Here is a 21,394-nt window from a genome sequence, read left to right on the forward strand (position 1 = left end):
CGTACCAGGCAGTGACACAGCCCGACAGGATGCTCTCAATTGTGCATCTGTAAAAGTTTGTGAGGGTTTTAGGTGCCATGCCAAATTTCCCCAGCCTCCCGAGGTTGAAGAGGCTTTGCTGCGCCTTCCTCACTACACCGTCCGCATGGGTGGACCATTTCAGTTTGTCAGTGATGTGTACTCCAAGGAACTTGAAGCTTTCCACCTTCTCCACCGCGGCCCCGTCGATATGGATAGGGGGGTGCACCCTCCGCTGCGTCCCGAAGTCCACGACCAACTCCCCTGTCCTGCTAATGTTGAGAGAGAGGTCATCCTCCTGGCACCACACTCCCAGAGCCCCCACCTCCCCCCTGCAGGCTGCCCCGTCACCGTTGGTAATCAAGCCTACTACTGTTGTGTCGTCCGCAAACTCGATGATCGAGTTGGAGGCGTGCTTGGCCACGCAGTCATGGGTGAACAGGGAGTGCAGGAGGGGAATGAGCACGCACCCCCATGGGGCCCCAGTGCTGAGGATCAGCGAAGTGGAGATTTTGTTTCCTACCTTCACCACCTGGGGGCGTCCCGTCTGGAAGTCCAGGACCCAGCCGCACAGGGCGGGGTTCAGACCCAGGGCCTCAAGTTGTCAGTTAGTGTAAGCATGTTAGTAAGTTTATTCAGTTAGTGTTAGCTTCAGCGCTTGCAGTACTAAGTAGGGATTCATATTTTCCTGAAAATCTACCAAGTTTCAATACCGGGAATAATTCATATTTATCCTGAAAATCGGAAGGCAAGATATGGTCACAATGCCAGGGTTCTCCCAAAATAAGTTTGTCGCTTCGCCACATTGCCGGCTTGGCTGCGCCACTATGTAAAGATTTCACAGCAAGTGAAACTGATATTTTGTAGTGATAGAGTAACTTTGATAGCCAATGACATTGTTGTGAATTGCGAAACAGGCCGTTCATAATTTCAAAGCGTTATCATGTGCCTCAATTAATTTAGCACATTTCAGCAGTAGGCCATCTCGACACAGAGCACGCTCAGGACTCACAGAGCGCACCCCAAGTAGGCTATACAGTGAGGGAAAAAAGTATTTGATCCCCTGCTGATTTTGTACGTTTGCCCACTGACAAAGAAATGATCAGTCTATAATTTTAATGGTAGGTTTATTTGAACAGTGAGAGACGCATGTCAAAAATGTTATAAATTGATTTGCATTTTAATGAGGGAAATAAGTATTTGACCCCCTCTCAATCAGAAAGATTTCTGGCTCCCAGGTGTCTTTTATACAGGTAACAAGCTGAGATTAGGAGCACACTCTTAAAGGGAGTGCTCCTAATCTCAGCTTGTTACCTGTATAAAAGACACCTGTCCACAGAAGCAATCAATCAATCAGATTCCAAACTCTCCACCATGGCCAAGACCAAAGAGCTCTCCAAGGATGTCAGGGACAAGATTGTAGACCTACACAAGGCTGGAATGGGCTACAAGACCATCGCCAAGCAGCTTGGTGAGAAGGTGACAACAGTTGGTGCAATTATTCGCAAATGGAAGAAACACAAAAGAACTGTCAATCTCCCTCAGCCTGGGGCTCCATGCAAGATCTCACCTTGTGGAGTTGCAATGATCATGAGAACGGTGAGGAATCAGCCCAGAAATTCACGGGAGGATATTGTCAATGGTCTCAAGGCAGCTGGGACCATAGTCACCAAGAAAACAATTGGTAACACACCAGGACTGAAATCCTGCAGCGCCTGCAAGGTCCCCCTGCTCAAGAAAGCACATATACAGGGCCGTCTGAGGTTTGCCAATGAACATCTGAATGATTCAGAGGAGAACTGGGTGAAAGTGTTGTGGTCAGATGAGACCAAAATGGAGCTCTTTGGCATCAACTCAACTCGCCATGTTTGGAGGAGGACGAATGCTGCCTATGACCCCAAGAACACCATCCCCACCGTCAAACATGGAGGTGGAAACATTATGCTTTGGGGGTGTTTTTCTGCTAAGGGGACAGGACAACTTCACCGCATCAAAGGGACAATGGACGGGGCCATGTCCCGTCAAATCTTGGGTGAGAACCTCCTTCCCTCAGCCAGGGCATTGAAAATGGGTCGTGGATGGGTATTCCAGCATGACAATGACCCAAAACACACGGCCAAGGCAACAAAGGAGTGGCTCAAGAAGAAGCACATTAAGGTCCTGGAGTGGCCTAGCCAGTCTCCAGACCTTAATCCCATAGAAAATCTGTGGAGGGAGCTGAAGGTTCGAGTTGCCAAATGTCAGCCTCGAAACCTTAATGACTTGGAGAAGATCTGCAAAGAGGAGTGGGACAAAATCCCTCCTGAGATGTATGCAAACCTAGTGGCCAAGTACAAGAAACGTCTGACCTCTGTGATTGCCAACAAGGGTTTTGCCACCAAGTACTAAGTCATGTTTTGCAGAGGGGTCAAATTCTTATTTCCCTCATTAAAATGCAAATACATTTATAAAATTTTTGACATGCGTTTTTCTGGATTTTTTTGTTGTTATTCTGTCTCTCACTGTTCAAATAAACCTACCATTAAAATTATAGACTGATAATTTCTTTGTCAGTGGGCAAACGTACAAAATCAGCAGGGGATCAAATACTTTTTTCCCTCACTGTAGCATTGTTGACTCATACAAACATTGTAACGGCAGTCAAACAAAAGTCAAATGACTTAAATTGCTAAGCTTGCTAGATAACCTCCAACAAAAACCTCTCCTCTTTGGCTAAATCGAGTTGATGATTATGCAGATAGCAGATCAGCTCATGAATAACAGGGAGATGAAGAGAGGAAATTGTTTAAATATCAAGGTATCTTAACAGGGTCCAACAAAAATCTATATCTACTCTAATACCGTTTTGTTGATCGCACATTCTTTACCAACGCTCTCATATGGGCAGCAATACGAGACAGCGCGGGGAAAATGTTATAGCGTTATTTTTACATGCATAGGCGAGACATGCTTTGATAATGCAACCTATGGATTACAGAATAAAGTTAGGAATTCTCATGCTAGACAGGGTTTCAGTGGGATTGGGACAATAGGAAAATAGCCTTTATATAAGGCTACTACGTGAGTCAATATATAAATAATACACTTGATTTAGGCTACATTATTGCATGCTAAATGTTTTTGACCAGTGATAGATGAGTAAAATAAATAATGCGCTACCATTTCCACTTGTCCAGCCAGAGATCAATTAACCAAATATACAGACAGAGATTCAGTAAAACAAAATCACATTGATTGATTATCAGACAAGTCACAGGCTTTTGGTCGGGAGTAGGACAGGCTACTACGCGAGTGAAGAGCAAAATCCACTTGTATAACATGCTACCAAAATGTTCTGATCAGCTAATATATGAGCAAACTAGAATAAAGATGATATTTAGCACTCACCTCAATTTAGCTAACATTTCCCCAGCCTAATTGTTACCCAAAATCCAAACAGAGATTCAGTGAAAACAAAAATCACTCTTGTTTCAAAGCAGCGTGATTGCGCTGTCACAATCAAAACAGTGCTGACGTTATAATCTAGTTGACCACACATGACTATTGCTTTAAATTAGTATAACGGTTGGATATGACTTTGGGAGTTTCAATATAATCAAGAATTTGATACATGCCTTCAAATGCATTAGCTTACTTTATTCCAATATGTTCATCATTCAGTTGATCATAACAAAGGTGAGTTTTTCTCTCTCTGCGCTTTTTCTAGGCCCAATGGCTTTTTCCTCGTCTCCTTACTCCGCTGCCGCCCGCCTCCGCGGTGTTGTTCTCAACAACAGTTTAAATCAATATAGCCTACTGTTTTCTAGAAATCTGGCATTTTTACAGGTTTGGGCTCATTTAATTTCTGTAATGTCGGACCAGGCCTGGGCTCGGGCTTCAGCTAACCGGGCTTGGGTCGGACTGGGATTGAATTTTCTGTTCTGATGATAACTCTAAATTGCGGTCGGGTCTCATGTGCAGTGTCAATTATGCGTGTGCTTTGAATTTATGGCGACTTTGTGTGAAATAAATACACTAGGCTAAAGGCTTCCATGCAACAACCTGTTTGGATAATGTGCTATAAAAAAATATATATCTGCTGCTGCGCATGTTGTGTATTTTGTGGAATTGCATTAGTGCGACATTGGGGGGAAATGTTATAATTTCCCGGATCTTGTCATTAAATTTTTCAGGGAAATGTGAATAGTGGTCCGGAGACAGTGCCGGGATCCCTGTTACCGGTTTTAATCCCTAGTACTGTATTGGGGCCTCACCATAACAGCATCTTATCGCCAAATCTTCCGTATCAGTGAGCAGATGTGCTGATGGAGAACTACAACACTGCTGTTTCACACTCTGCAGCACATAGCACAGTCAACAGGAAAATACGGCCAATAATCTATTCCCATGGCACAGTGGGTTGGAGTGGTGCTGGCAACACCAGAGCTGTGGGTTTGATTCCATATTGTGTGTATACACTAACAGTCAAAAGTTTGGACACACCTACTCATTCAAGGGTTTTTCTTTATTTTTACTATTTGTTACATTGTAGAGTAATAGTGAAGATATCAAAACTATGATATAACACATGGAATCATGTAGTAACCAAAAAAGTATTAAACAAATCAAAATATATTTTTTATTTGAGATTATTTAAATAGCCACCTTTTGCCTTGATGACAGCTTTGCACACTCTTGGCATTCTCTCAACCAGCTTCATGAGGTAGTCACCTGGAATGCATTTCAATTAACAGGTGTGCGTTCTTAAGTGTTAATTTCTGGAATTTCTTTCCTTCTTAATGCGTTTGAGCCAATCAGTTGTGTTGTGACAAGGTATACAGAAGATAGCCCTGTTTGGTAAAAGACCAAGTCCATATTATGGCAAGAAGAGCTCAAATAAGCAAAGAGAAACAACAGTCCATCATTACTTTAAGACAGGAAGGTCAGTCAATCCGGAAGATTTCAAGAACTTTAAGAACTTTAAAGTTTCTTCAAGTGCAGTCGCAAAAACCATCAAGCGCTATGATGAAACTGTCTCTCATGAGGACAGCCACAGGAATGGAAGACTCAGAGTTACCTCTGCTGCAGAGGATAAGTTCATTAGAGTTACCAGCCTCAGAAATTGCAGCCCAGATAAATGCTTCACAGAGTTGAAGTAACAGACACATCTCAGAATCAACTGTTCAGAGGAGACTGTGTGAATCAGGCCTTCATGGTCGAATTGCTGCAAAGAAATCACTACTAAAGGACACCAATAAGAAGAAGAGACTTGCTTGGGCCAAGAAACACGAGCAATGGACATTAGACTGGTGGAAATTTGTCCTTTGGTCTGGAGTCCAAATTTGAAATGATTTGTTCCAACAGCTGTGACTTTTCGAGACACGGTGTGGGTGAACAGATGATCTCCGCATGTGTATTTCCCACCGTAAAGCATGGAGGAGGAGGTGTTATGGTGTGGGGGTGCTTTGCTGGTGACACTGTCTGTGATTATTTTTCAGAATTCAAGGAGCACTTAACCAGCATGGCTACCACAGCATTTTGCAGCGATACGCCATACCATCTGGTTTGGGCTTAGTGGGACTATCATTTGTTTTTCAACAGGACAATGACCCAATACACCTACAGGCTGTGTAAGGGCTATTTTACCAAGAAGGAGAGTGATGGAGTGCTGCATCAGATGACCTGGCCTCCACAATCCCCCGACCTCAACTCAATTGAGATGGTTTGGGATGAGTCGGACCGCAGAGTGAAGGAAAAGCAGCCAACAAGTGCTCATCAAATCAAATCAAATTAAATGTTATTGGCCACATGCGCCGAATACAACAGGTGCAGACATTACAGTGCATACTTACAGCCCTTAACCAACAGTGCATTTATTTTTAATAAAAAAGTAAAATAAAACAACAACAAAAAAGTGTTGAGAAAAAAAGAGCAGAAGTAAAATAAAATAACATTAGGGAGGCTATATATACAGGGGGGTACCGATGCGGAGTCAATGTGCGGGGGCACCGGCTAGTTGAGGTAGTTGAAGTAATATGTACATGTGGGTAGAGTTAAAGTGACTATGCATAAATAATTAACAGAGTATCAGCAGCGTAAAAAGATGGGGTGGGGGGTTGGGGTGGGGGGTTGGGGTGGGGGGACAGTGCAAATAGTCTGGGTAGCCATGATTAGCTGTTCAGGAGTCTTATGGCTTGGGGGTAGAAGCTGTTGAGAAGTATTTTGGACCTAGACTTGGCACTCCGGTACCGCTTGCTGTGCGGTAGCAGAGAGAACAGTCTATGACTAGGGTGGCTGGAGTCTTTGACAATTTTGAGGGCCTTCCTCTGACACCGCCTGGTATAGAGGTCCTGGATGGCAGGAAGCTTGGCCCCAGTTATGTACTGGGCCGTACGCACTACCCTCTGTAGTGCCTTGCAGTCGGAGGCCAAGCAGTTGCCATACCAGGCAGTGATGCAACCAGTCAGGATGCTCTCGATGGTGCAGCTGTAGAATTTTTTGAGGATCTGAGGACCCATGCCAAATCTTTTCAGTCTCCTGAGGGGGAATAGGCTTTGTCGTGCCCTCTTCACGACTGTCTTGGTGTGTTTGGACCATGATAGTTCGTTGGTGATGTGGACACCAAGGAACTTGAAGCTCTCAACCTGTTCCACAATAGCCCTGTTGATGAGAATGGAGGCATGCTCAGTCGTGCCTGGCCATGCAGTCATGGGTGAACAGGGAGTACAGGAGGGGACTGAGCACGCACCCCTGAGGGGCCCCCGTGTTGAGGATCAGTGTGGCAGATGTGTTGTTACCTACCCTTACCACCTGGGGGCGGCCCGTCAGGAAGTCCAGGATCCAGTTGCAGACGGAGGTGTTTAGTCCCAGGATCCTTAGCTTAGTGATGAGCTTTGAGGGCACTATGGTGTTGAATGCTGAGCTGTAGTCAATGAATAGCATTCTCACGTAGGTGTTCCTCTTGTCCAGGTGGGAAAGGGCAGTGTGGAGTGCAATAGAGATTGCATCATCTGTGGATCTGTTGGGGCGGTATGCAAATTGTAGTGGGGCTAGGGTTTCTGGGATAATGGTGTTGATGTGAGCCATGACCAGCCTTTCAAAGCACTTCATGGCTTTGTGGGAACTCCTTCAAGACTGTTAGAAAAGCATTCCAGGTGAAGGTTGAGAGAATGCCAAGAGAGTGCAAAGCTGTCGTTGAGGCAATGGGTGGCTATTTGAAGAATCTAAAATATAGAATATATTTTGATTTGTTTAACACTTTTTTGGTTACTACATGATTCCATATGTGTTATTTCATGCTTTTGATGTCTTCACTATTGTTCTACAATGTAGAAAATAGTAAAAAATAAATAAAAACTCTGGAATGAGTAGGTGTGTCCAAACTTTTGACTGGTGCTGTAGGTGTAAGGTGTTTTGACTAAGTTGTTTTGAATAACATTTCTGGTAAATGACAGTGTATTTTGTAGTATCACAAAGGGCACATTGAGGAGACAGGCTTAGGCTGAGTAATGAGTGTACTATGCTGTCTTATCTAACATCATATACAGTGGGAGAAAAAGTATTTGATACACTGCCGATTTTGCAGGTTTTCCTACTTACAAAGCATGTAGAGGTCTGTAATTTGTACACTTCAACTCTGAGAGACAGAATCTAAAACAAAAATCCAGAAAATCACATTGTATGATTTTTAAGTAATGAATTAGCATTTTATTGCATGACATAAGTATTTGTTCACCTAACAACCAGTAAGAATTCCGGCTCTCACAGACCTGTTAGTTTTTCTTTAAGAAGCCCTCCTGTGCTCCACTCATTACCTGTATTAACTGCACCTGTTTGAACTCGTTACCTGTATAAAAGACACCTGTCCACACACTCAATCAAACAGACTCCAACCTCTCCACAATGGCCAAGACCAGAGAGCTGTGTAAGGACATCAGGGATAAAATTGTAGACCTGCACAAGGCTGGGATGGGCTACAGGACAATAGGCAAGCAGCTTGGTGAGAAGGCAACAACTGTTGGCGCAATTATTAGAAAATGGAAGAAGTTCAAGATGACGGTCAATCACCCTCGGTCTGGGGCTCCATGCAAGATCTCACCTCGTGGGGCATCAATGATCATGAGGAAGGTGAGGGATCAGCCCAGAACTACACGGCAGGACCTGGTCAATGACCTGAAGAGAGCTGGGACCACAGTCTCAAAGAAAACCATTAGTAACACACTACGCCGTCATGGATTAAAATCCTGCAGCGCACGCAAGGTCCCCCTGCTCAAGCCAACGCATGTCCAGGCCCATCTGAAGTTTGCCAATGACCATCTGGATGATCCAGAGGAGGAATGGGAGAAGGTCATGTGGTCTGATGAGACAAAAATATAGCTTTTTGGTCTAAACTCCACTCGCCGTCTTTGGAGGAAGAAAAAGGATGAGTACAACCCCAAGAACACCATCCCAACCGTGAAGCATGGAGGTGGAAACATCATTCTTTGGGGATGCTTTTCTGCAAAGGGGACAGGACGACTGCACCGTATTGAGGGGAGGATGGATGGGGCCATGTATCGCAAGATCTTGGCCAACAACCACCTTTCCTCAGTAAGAGCATTGAAGATGGGTCGTGGCTGGGTCTTCCAGCATGACAACGACCCGAAACACACAGCCAGGGCAACTAAGTAGTGGCTCCGTAAGAAGCATCTCAAGGTCCTGGAGTGGCCTAGCCAGTCTCCAGACCTGAACCCAATAGAACATCTTTGGAGGGAGCTGAAAGTCCGTATTGCCCAGCGACAGCCCCGAAACCTGAAGGATCTGGAGGTCTGTATGGAGGAGTGGGCCAAAATCCCTGCTGCAGTGTGTGCAAACCTGGTCAAGACCTACAGGAAACGTATGATCTCTGTAATTGCAAACAAAGGTTTCTGTACCAAATATTAAGTTCTGCTTTTCTGATGTATCAAATACTTATGTCATGCAATAAAATGCAAATTAATTACTTAAAAATCATACAATGTGATTTTCTGGATTTTATTTTAGATTCCGTCTCTCACAGTTGAAGTGTACCTATGATAAAAATTACAAACCTCTACATGCTTTGTAAGTAGGAAAACCTGCAAAATTGGCAGTGTATCAAATACTTGTTCTCCCCACTGTTTTTACATTTTCATCCTCATTAAAGGAAATGTCAGTCATTTGTGTGCTTTGGTAGACCTGTTTCAACCCAACACCAGACTCAGACTTATATATAATCCTCATTGCTCTCGTCTGAAATTCACTCACATCATAACTAATGCTTATTGTCATACATCATTCTCAGACGTCTTATGTTTTCAACGCTCTAGCTTTGTCTCTCTTTCCACACATGCACGCACACACACACACTCACACAAATGTCCTCTCCCTATCAACCCTCTCTTCTCCCTTCCCTTCTCTCAACCTCCTCCCCTCTTTCCTTAGATATAAATAAGTGTTCGTCTAGCCCGTCTAGCCCCCACAGCTCTTGTCCCTGGCGCATACCTATTCTGGAGCATACAATATGTGGAGCTGCTCCTCATATCTCCTACTGGGAGTTTATTCTCCACTGAGAGTGTACTTGATGAGTGCTGCACTGAGTTTTCTGGAGGGAAATGGATGGAGAGGGGAGTGGAGTGGAGAGAGAGAGAGAGGGGGGGCTATTTGTCCTTCCCTGGCTTACTGCTGTGTATCAGGCACAACATGGGACTTACAGAGCAAGTATGCTGCAGATTGAATTAATTGAATTTACAATGAACATGCTGATGCAAGATGTGATGATAATTATGTGGATTGTGTGTGTGTGCACGTGCACTTCTGTGGGTGTGTGGGTTCAAAATACTATGCTTGTGGGTATGTCGTGTGTGCATGTTTTTGCGTGTGTGTGCATACATGGATTTGTTTATACGTAAACATGCATCTACTTTGAATGTGTATGGTCATGTGTGTGTCATTTTCCAGGATGAGACATTTTTGGCTGTGTGCGTACGTCCACGTCCACCAGTATGTATGTGTTTGTGCTGGACATATTTTGCTCTCTGTCCATCTGCTTGCATACAGAGTGGAGAGCAGAATGTTCTTCTGCAGTTGACCCTGTGCCTAGTGGGCAAGAGAGAAGAGCAGTGGTACACAGAGTGGTACACAGAGCAGCCTTCCCAGACGTGGGATTCTTCCCAAATGGCACCCTTTTCCCTACATAGTGCACTACTTTTGATAGTGCACTACTTTTGAACAGAGTTCTATGGGCCCTGTTCAAAAGTAGTGCATTATAAAGGGAAAAGGGTGCCATTTGGGAAGCAGACCTGGGTACAGTAGAACCACTCTCTGCCACCACAGCAGTAGCGGCCAAACAGCGAGCCAGAGAGAGAGCAGGGTCTAATCCTCTCAAAGCTGGGAAAAAGGAAGTTTCAAGCTTTAATTCCTCCACTAATTCTAAACCCCCTTAATCCATTCAAAATGGATGACCCAGTTTGGGACCTTGTTCATCAAACTTGTTCCCACTGTACTGTTGCTAGCTACCTGTCATGGACTCATGGCCTTTTTGGGTTCTTTTGGAGGGGGAAGGACAGGGAGTTGAGAGAATATATAGTTTCAGGCAAAATATCTGGTTTTGTAGCAGTAGCATTATTTCCTGTGTATTTACGCACAGTATTTGACAGAATATTGCATATTGGGTAATGACTCATGCATGTTGGGTAGTTACTAGTGCTGAGTGATTAACTGACATTTCTGGTATATTTAAACAACTAATTGACCAATGTCGGTTCAATTATTTGAATTCCATTTCGATCTGTTTTTTTCTGTGAGCTCAATGCTCTGTTTCTCTGGAGATAAATTAGATCAAGCCCGAAATGTGCGATGTAGTAGGGAGGCCAATATTCGACATAGTTTAGCGCAGATAACGTGGTAATTAACTACAATGACCATAATCCATTGAATGCCTACTTGTCCGTTCTGTGTGGGGCATACACGGGGAGGGAGAGAAGAATGTACGATCGAGAGGGATAGAGAGCAGTTGCCTTGCGAGGTATCTCTACCTGAAAATACATGACTGATAGTTTTTAGAAGTCATAAAAGTATGCCTTATTTACTTTGAAGAACTACTAAAATTGTGATTTTGTCAGACAGCATAGGCAGCAGCTCTATAGAAATGAGATGATATGATTTGGAATGAAATAATAGTCATCAAAGAAAACTAATGTAAGATTTTATTAAAGTAAAGTAATGTGAATAAATAATGGTTAATAAGTAATAAGCAGTGATGGGCAGTCACTACCATCATGGGACTTTTATTAATTGTTTTATTCTGTGTTACAGCATTCAACCCACATACTGCATAGTGCATTTAATGTTTAAATGTTTTTTTGAAACCGAAGTTGAAAACCGTGATTATTGTTTAATAATCTAACTGAAACAGAACCGACCTCAAAAAGCACTCAGCACTAGTAATTACTAAGGAGAGATCGAAGACTGAAATAGATTATTAAACATTGCTTTGAGGATATTTGACTTTGTGATATTTGGAAAATGTAAAGCCTCGTTGGGTGAGCAATTGGACAACTAGCCTATTGCAACTTTCCATCTTTGATTGAGGAGCAATATGGAAAATAACAATTCTTTAACTATAGTAAACCAAGTAGTTTTTCTGATATATGTTGTTCCACATTGGTACTCTGTAACTATTATGTAACTGCAGAATTAGATGTTTATACACATTCCTCCAAATGTCAAATTTCCAAGTTGCTCCAAACGTCAAATTTGAAGTGTTTTTTACACCCTGGGTTGAGTCCTGCTTAAGTATCGTTCTGTTTCTCGTCAAATTCAGAAGTTGCTCCAAATGTCAAATTTAGAAGGTTAAGGTTTTCGATAGGGTTAAAACATAAAGATTAGGCACTCATTTTGAATGGTTAAGGAAAGGGTTAAGGTTTGGGATAGGGTTAAAATAAAATAAATAAAAACAAGTGTCCACCACTGGGATCGAACACGTAATCTTCTGATCCAGAGTCGTGGGATCCAGAGTCGTGGGATCCAGAGTCGTGGGATCCAGAGTCATGGGATTACGCTCATCCAACACCCCCATCCACAGCACCCAAGCAAAACCCAAGCCTACTTGATGGAAATAGTGTTCACTGTTGCCCCTAGTGGCCGGTTTTAAAGGCATTTCCCGAGGTCCTCAGGACATGGATAGACATCCAATTGCGCGATCTGCCTGACGTGTGTTCCAGACCATTGAAGTGCTTTTTAGTCCAGGAATAGGCTTAAAGTCAGGGTACGGGAAAGTGATACTGTCCCTGCATTACCTCAGTTGAAAAACGTTGTGAAAATACAGTGGAATGTCAATTTGTAAGTTGCTGTAAAAGAAGGTGTCACTGTCTACTAAGCCATGAAAAAGTATTTATTCTAACAATGTTTAATAATCTTATCAGTATTCCAGAGCACGCCTCATTGTGGAGTGATAGGTGTCAGCTCATGATTGGGTCGTGCTAAAGCATGAGAATTACCCATTAAATCATCTAGCACTGTCAACATTAGGATCCTGGGGTCCCTCAATGGATTTCTTTGGTTTAGGATAGAGACCGATCAGTCATCCAATCCATTGCATCCAATCCATGTGTAGGCAAGCCTATAGCTCCCTCAAATTTTCAACAACCATATCTAGATATTTAATGGTTAACTCTCCAAAGGCCACACATAGTTTAGAGCTGTATGATATTTGTCACTGTTTCAGATTAAATAAAACAATTAAGCTTAAATGTGACATTTGCACTTGCCCTTAATCTTTGAAACCTCTATTTTATCGTTGTTTTCTACCTTTAAAATTATTTGCAACCTTTTTAGATACTGTACCAATGGCATACAAACCAATTGAGCATGTCGCTGTAATATACAGTATATAAAGTATAGGTAATATATGCGTGTGTCCTTTTATGAAAATGGAAGCTAGAGATGGTTGACGGTTCTTTTTTATAGAAATTCTACTTTCCTCACCCTCCCCTGCGGGATATTTGCAAGTTTTGTGTTTCGCCATTGCTTATCATCAAATCCCTTAATAGTATCATTATTTACATCGCAGTCATTATCGCCGTGTCTCATATTCTTTGTCATTTTGTCATCCATGTCATTTCTTCTGTCGCCCTTGACTTGCTTTTGGGAGTTCAGGCAGGGACTTTTTGTTAGGCTGGTGGTGACAAATGGCTTTGTAAAAAGTGCTATAAACAATAAAGAAAAAAGAAAATAAATGGAAAAAATTGAATCTATGCTTCAGTGGTATCATCTTTCATCTTTTTCAATATCAATGTCCATTATGTTTATGGATTGTTTGGCTGCTGCCTCTATTCCTTGGTACGTGGGCCCAGTGTGTCAGATTCACAGATTCAATGCTTAGAGGCATCCGGGTGTTGATAATGTCATTTTGATTGATTGGTTTAATCGTTTAATTGTCATTGCAAGTCTTCTAATAATGGATGGTCTCTCAGTACAGACAGATTATGGTTCAGAGGGTGTATAGTCCTTTACTCTGTGTAGTTCATGATTGCGTAGTCCCTAGACACTATCAATGACCTCGACCACCGCTATATGATTTCCTGTATCATATTTCCTGTATGTTTACATGAAGTAGCCTACACCATATGGCCAGATTCCATCAAGCATGCCTGGACAGTGTCAGTGGTTGAACTTTCACATTTTCAAAGTTTAATCCTTTGAACTTCTTGAGTGCAGCAGTGCCACACTGAAGTTAATGTGGTGCACCATGCTAAGGCATAGCCACAGGAAAAATAATTGCTCACCCAGCACAGTTCTTGCTGTTATAATATCAACATCCCGTTTTCCTGAAAACTGGTAGCATTTACATTTAAGGAGTCTACTTGCTATTTTTGCAGTAGCCAATCATATTCTGCTATATCAATTGAATAGAAAAAGGGGGTTTGTGTACATACTGCAATGAAGGTTTGTTTGAATTGAGGTCTTGCACATCGCTTATGCACACTGGCTAATTGCCAGTACAAGTATTAAAAGTAGCATGGTGTCTTTTGACACTACGGTCATCAAGCTCTACTGAGTCAAAATGAAATGGGGATCAACCAGTAATAACAGAGAACCATATGGTTTACTCCATTCTGAAGCTGCGTTGTCCTAGTGACCACACACCAGCAACAGTCTTCATCATCTGTGGATGCACCCTTTGTGTATGTTTGTGTGTGTGTGTATGCGTGCGTGTGCTTGCGCTCTGTTTGTAACCAAGGTCGCTCGTTTTTTTCAGAGGTGTGTGGGCTTCATTCATCATCCCTGTGATAGGTGCTGCTGTAGTCTCTCTCTCTCTCTCTCTCTCTTCATCTCTCTCTCTCTCGCTCGCTCCCCCCCTCTGTCTCTCACTCTCTCTCTGTCTCTCTCTTTTTCTGTCTCTGTCTTGTTTGAGAGAGGGGTCTTGGTCAGTGTGGTGAGCTCTATTATTGAGAAGAAATCTAACTGTACTACACATGTCTGGCATGTCATTTCTCTCTCTCTCTCTCTCTCTCTCTCTCTCTCTCTCTCTCTCTCTCTCTCTCTCTCTCTCTCTCGTTCTCTCTTTGTCCTCCCCTTTATAAAGATTGATTGTAAGTCTCTCTCTCTCTCTCTCTCTCTCTGTGTGTGTGTGTGTGTGGGTGATGTGAAGAGCACAAACATGGCTAATTGTTACAGTCATTGTCTTCCTGTGTCTCCTGATACTTGGTATAGTAGACAGGAACAGGGGAGATGTTGTGTAATGTTGCTACGAAGACACAGAGCTACTGTAGTCTGGGATGTGGGGACTTGGGAGGAAAAAGGGAATGAGGGAAAGAGGGTAAAGCACTGCCTGTTGTCCCAAGTCACTTCGTAATTGTACTGACAAATGTAGGGTGGGTGGGGAGAGAGGTGTGTATGTACCTGCGTGCGTGTGTGCGTGCTTGCGTGCGAGAATATTTGTGTGAAGTGTACGTAGCATTTGACATAGTACAGAGAGGCAAGGGATGCAGTTTGAAATGCAGTTACAGTATAAAACTATTGAACGTTTTATAGAACAGAGAAAGTGGAAGACAGGCTGAAATAAGAACAATTACATCTGTGTCAGCCCTCTATGAATTGTGTTTGCTAATCCAATCAGTAGCAGTCAATCATATCAATTCAACCTGGATAGGAAAATATACAATATAATTGAACTGTCAACCTCAAGTCTGTTGAATCGTTATTTGAACACTTGAACGCAACACACACTTTTTGTATAATTTGTATGATATATTTTGAAATAAACAAGTTCAATTTCTAAATTGCTTTCGAGGGATAGAGTGTGTATTCAACAGTTTTGCATATTTGCTCTGGTTTGAGTTGCAGTTGGTATCGTTGTGTTGTTACTGTATGCAGTACTGCTTTGGGATTCAAGCTGCTTTGCAGACAAAGATAATTGAGGCTCACCTTACCTTCTGGAGAGATCTAAGGTATAGAGTAGTTCCATGAATACAGAATGTACACATTTCTCGCCTGACTGAGTTCTATCTTCACAGAGACAGGAAAAGAGAGAGAGTCTTAAGCATTCAGGAGGGGTGGGTGTATGGGTATGTGTGTTCTGCCAAGTCCTGAGGGCACAGACACAGGTTCAAACAAAAATTGAGGAATGGGGAGACATTTTCAAACTCTCACTGCAAGGAAACTTTCTCCTTTCTTGTTTTTCTTACCTTTCTATCCTTTCTACTGGTGTGTAAGGACTTTGGGCAAATGCATGTACATGGTCAGAACGATTGCTGAAGCAGAGAAAACAAGGGGAGAACTATAACCTAAACAAGGCTCGACTTAACCTTGAGAAAGTACTATCCAGACAAAACCAGAAGATGTCAGGCCAAATAGGCACCGAAACAGTCAGAAAAGGGTCACAAACCAAAGCACTAACCAGACCAAATATGCACAAGAGTAGACAAAAAAGCACTAACCAGACCAAACAGATTCTACAAGTGTCAGGAACTCTATTGGAGGGATGCGACTCCATTCTTCCACAAGAAATTCCATCATTTGGTGTTTTGTTGATGGTGGAAAAAGAAAAACAGAAAACAGAAAGACAGAAAACGCTGTCTCAGGCATCGCTCCAGAATCTCCCATAAGTGTTCAATTGGGTTGAGATCTGGTGACTGAGACAGCCATGGCATATGGCTTACATCGTTTTCATGCTCATCAAACCATTCAGTGACCACTCGTGTCCTGTGGATGGGGGCATTGTCATCCTATGAGGGCTTAGCCATGGTAGCCAAATGAATGGCCAGAATAATGGCCTGTCCAGCATTTTATACATGACCCTAAGGATGATAGGATGTTAATTGCTTAATTAACCCAGGAACCACACCTGTGTGGAAGCAGCTGCTTTCAATATATTTTGTATCCCTCATTTACGTAAGTGTTTCCATTATTTTGGCAGTTACCTGTATGTAAGAGAGTAGACAAAACAAACAGCGAACAGACCAAAACGAGGCCAAAACGTAATGTAATGAACACTAAAACAGACTAAACAAGTAAACCCAGGACAAACCAGGTCAAACAGGCACTAACCCAGATGAAAGCTAGACTATAAACCAGGATAATCCAGTCCAAAAGTTATTTCCAAACACCACAAGGGAAAACACTCCAACAACCCAAGGTGGGGGAAAAATTAAGGATGACACTGGGAGATAATACTTCTCTCCCTGCTTCTTCTTTCTCTTCCTCACGGGCGCTAACTTGTTAAAAATAGCACCCAGTAATAGAGGGCTGGGATGGAAGAGGGAAAGGGGACCAGGGATCCTCAGAGAAGGGATACGCAATTTGAGTTTGGGCAGATTGCTTTTTCCCCCGCCCGGCTACTGATGAGTCGTGGCTATGCACCGGTGGGGGCCTAAGCCCTCCAGCCGCCAGCGCTCTGCAGAAAAGAAATCATCATGATGAAATAAAGGAGAGACTCCAGAAAGATCAGCATGGATTTCAGGCGACAGAGAGAAAGAGACGGGGAGGGATGGAGGTAGGGAAAGAGGGAGGGAGGGAGGGAGGGATGGAAGGAAGGAAGGAGGGAAGTAGGAATCAGAGTGACAGTACAGGCTGATTGTTGGATACGGTGGATGTAGAGGCACTTGAGACGTCTGGCACCGGTTGCTAGGGGTCATGGTAACATTGTGGGATTGAGGACTTGTGAGATTTTCACCTAATGGGTTTTACATTTTTTTTTGGCAGAAGTAGTGTGGATCTTATTGAACCACTGTGTATATATGGGTGTCTATAGGGGCTTAAAGGGGCCTGTGACAGTTGTGGTACCAATGGCTCAGTGGATCGGTGCATGGAACCTGCATGGGCCACTAATACATTTATTAAATTACCATATTGTTATGTCATATGTTCTTTTGAGTGGCCAGTTGACCATTTGAAATATGTGATGCAAATGTGGACCTTCAATTGTCCTTTAAAGAGGCTAGCCGGGATCTTTAAAACTATGTCTGTATTTTTTCAACCTTCCGTTTGGACTCGACTTGTCAATGTATGGCTCATACATGCTAATATCTGCAGTCCTCTCCCAGCGGAAAAAGCCACAAACTCCTTACATTCTAACCTGACATAATTTAGTGCACACGCTCTGAAGCAAGAGGTATTGCCTGGCTGCATGCTTAGTTATTTTTATAACAGCGAGAATTAATTAAATACAGTACATCGATCAAATGAATGCATCTGAAGTTAGAAAACATCAGAATTAAGACATTCGATATGTTAGACCTCTCTCTCTCTCTCTCTCTCTCTTTCTCTCTCTCTCTCTCTCTCCCTCTCTCAGGAGGTGAGGGGTCGGCGGAGACTGGGCAGAAGGAGACGTCCACCTGTGACATCTGCCAGTTTGGGGCGGAGTGCGACGTGGACGCCGAGGATGTATGGTAGGTAAACCTCAGGGTTAGTGCACAGCTGGCCAACTCATTCAGGAGTTAACAGTAACATTAGTACCAACTCAGTGGCCTTATATATATATATATATATATATATACACTGCTCAAAAAAATAAAGGGAACACTTAAACAACACAATGTAACTCCAAGTCAATCACACTTCTGTGAAATCAAACTGTCCACTTAGGAAGCAACACTGATTGACAATAAATGTCACATGCTGTTGTGCAAATGGAATAGACAACAGGTGGAAATTATAGGCAATTAGCAAGACACCCCCAATAAAGGACTGGTTTTGCAGGTGGTGACCACAGACCACTTCTCAGTTCCTATGCTTCCTGGCTGATGTTTTGGTCACTTTTGAATGCTGGCGGTGCTTTCACTCTAGTGGTAGCATGAGACGGAGTCTACAACCCACACAAGTGGCTCAGGTAGTGCAGCTCATCCAGGATGGCACATCAATGCGAGCTGTGGTGAGAAGGTTTGCTGTGTCTGTCAGCGTAGTGTCCAGAGCATGGAGGCGCTACCAGGAGACAGGCCAGTACATCAGGAGACGTGGAGGAGGCCGTAGGAGGGCAACAACCCAGCAGCAGGACTGCTACCTCCACCTTTGTGCAAGGAGGAGCAGGAGGAGCACTGCCAGAGCCCTGCAAAATGACCTCCAGCAGGCCACAAATGTGCATGTGTCTGCTCAAACGGTCAGAAACAGACTGCATGAGGGTGGTATGAGGGCCCGACGTCCACAGGTGGGGGTTGTGCTTACAGCCCAACACCGTGCAGGACGTTTGGCATTTGCCAGAGAACACCAAGATTGGCAAATTCGCCACTGGCACCCTGTGCTCTTCACAGATGAAAGCAGATTCACACTGAGCACATGTGACAGATGTGACAGAGTCTGGAGACGCCGTGGAGAACGTTCTGCTGCCTGCAACATCCTCCAGCATGACCAATTTGGCGGTGGGTCAGTTATGGTGTGGGGTGGCATTTCTTTGGGGGGCCGCACAGCCCTCCATGTGCTCACCAGAGGTAGCCTAACTGCCATCTTTACCGAGATGAGATCCTCAGACCCCTTGTGAGACCATATGCTGGTGCAGTTGGCCCTGGGTTCCTCCTAATGCAAGACAATGCTAGACCTCATGTGGCTGGAGTGTGTCAGCAGTTCCTGCAAGAGGAAGGCATTGATGCTATGGACTGGCCCGCCCGTTCCCCAGACCTGAATCCAATTGAGCACATCTGGGACATCATGTCTCGCTCCATCCACCAACGCCACGTTGCACCACAGACTGTCCAGGAGTTGGCGGATGCTTTAGTCCAGGTCTGGGAGGAGATCCCTCAGGAGACCATCCACCACCTCATCAGGAGCATGCCCAGGTGTTGTAGGGAGGTCATACAGGCACGTGGAGGCCACACACACTACTGAGCCTCATTTTGACTTGTTTTAAGGACATCACATCAAAGGTGGATCAGCCTGTAGTGTGGTTTTACACTTTAATTTTGAGGGTGACTCCAAATCCAGACCTCCATGGGTTGATACATTTGATTTCCATTGATAATTTTTGTGTGATTTTGTTGTCAGCACATTCAACTATGTAAAGCAAAAAGTATTTAATAAGATTATTTCATTCATTCAGATCTAGGATTATGTGTTATTTTAGTGTTCCCTTAATTTATTTTGAGCAGTGTATATATATATATTTTTTTTTTTCACCTTTATTTAACCAGGTAAGCCAGTTGAGAACAAGTTCTCATTTACAACTGCGACCTGGCCAAGATAAAGCAAAGCAGTGCGATAAAAACAACAACACAGAGTTACATATGGGGTAAACAAAACATAAAGTCAAAAATACAACAGAAAATATATATACAGTATGTGCAAATGTAGCAAGTTATGGAGGTAAGGCAATAAATAGGCCATAGTGCAAAATAATTACAATTTACTATTAACACTGGAATGATAGATGTGCAAGAGATGATCTGCAAATAGAGATACTGGGGTGCAAATGAGCAAAATAAATAACAATATAGGGATGACGTAGCTGGGTGGGCTAATTTCAGATGGGCTGTGTACAGTTGCAGTGATCGGTAAGGTGCTCTGACAACTGATGCGTAAAGTTAGTGAGGGAGATAAGAGTCTCCAACTTCAGAGATTTTTGCAGTTTGTTCCAGTCATTGGCAGCAGAGAACTGGAAGGAATGGCGGCCAAAGGAGGTGTTGGCTTTGGGGATGAACAGTGAGATATACCTGCTGGAGCGCATACTACGGGTGGGTGTTGCTATGGTGACCAATGAGCTAAGATAAGGCGGGGATTTGCCTAGAAGTGATTAATAGATGACCTGGAGCCAGTAGGTTTGGCGACTAATATATAGTGAGGACAAGCCAACAAGAGTGTACAGGTCACAGTGGTGGGTAGTTTATGGGGCTTTGGTGACAAAACGGATGGCACTGTGATAGACTACATCCAATTTGCTGAGTAGAGTGTTGGAGGCTATTTTGTAAATGACATCGCCGAAGTCAAGGATCGGTAGGATAGTCAGTTTTACGAGGGCATGTTTGGCAGCATGAGTGAAGGACGCTTTGTTGCGAAATAGGAAGTCCCGTCGAGAGTAGTGATTCTAGTCGGGTGAGCGGGTGCCAGCAGCGTTCGATTGAAGAGCATGCATTTAGTTTTACTAGTATTTAAGAGCAGTTGGAGGCTACGGAAGGAGTGTTGTATGGCATTGAAGCTTGTTTGGAGGTTTGAAGGTCCAATGAAGGGCCAGATGTATACAAAATGGTGTCGTCTGCGTAGAGGTGGATCTGAGAGTCACCAGCAGCAAGAGAAACATCATTGATATACTGAGAGAAAAGAGTCGGCCCGAGAATTTAACCCTGTGGCACCCCCATAGAGACTGCCATAGGTCCAGACAACAGGCCCTCCGATTTGACACATTGAACTCTATCTGAGAAGTAGTTGGTGAACCAGGCGAGGCAGTCATTTGAGAAACCAAGGCTATTTAGTCTGCCAATAAGAATGCGGTGGTTGACAGAGTCGAAAGCCTTGGCCAGGTCGATGAAGACGGCTGCACAGTACTGTCTATTATCGATCGCGGTTATAATATCGTTTAGGACCTTGAGCGTGGCTGAGGTGCACCCATGACCAGCTCAGAAACCGGATTGCATAGCGGAGAAGGTACGGTGCGATTCGAAATGGTCGGTGATCTGTTTGTTAACTTGGCTTTCAAAAACTTTCGAAAGGCAGGGCAGGATGTATATAGGTCTATAACAATTTGGATGTAGAGTGTCACCCCCTTTGAAGAGGGGGATGACCGCGGCAGCTTTCCAATCTCTGGGGATCTCAGACGTTACGAAAGAGAGGTTGAACAGGCTAGTATTAGGGGTTGCGACAATTTCGGCTGCTAATTTTAGAAAGATAGTTAGTGTCCACCCTGAGTAAGGAGGCTGGGGGTTCAATCCCCAGTCGAGTCATACCAAATGTCATGGGCGGGATCCTGGTCTCCCAC

At 43.6% G+C, this 21,394-nt stretch overlaps 1 protein-coding gene across 1 annotated transcript in view; it reads left to right on the plus strand.

Annotated features, from left to right (window-relative positions):
- The window catches only part of LOC121550935 (tomoregulin-2), a 151,389-nt gene that overhangs the window by 104,855 nt on the left and 25,140 nt on the right, over positions 1-21,394 (plus strand). Inside the window, exon 5 of the mRNA XM_041863392.2 lies at positions 17,789-17,885. Within this exon, the coding sequence (XP_041719326.1) occupies positions 17,789-17,885 (97 nt within the window). The remainder of the gene's footprint in view (positions 1-17,788; positions 17,886-21,394) is intronic.

This window comes from Coregonus clupeaformis, chromosome 4 (assembly GCF_020615455.1).
Source record: "Coregonus clupeaformis isolate EN_2021a chromosome 4, ASM2061545v1, whole genome shotgun sequence".
NCBI lineage: Eukaryota > Metazoa > Chordata > Actinopteri > Salmoniformes > Salmonidae > Coregonus > Coregonus clupeaformis.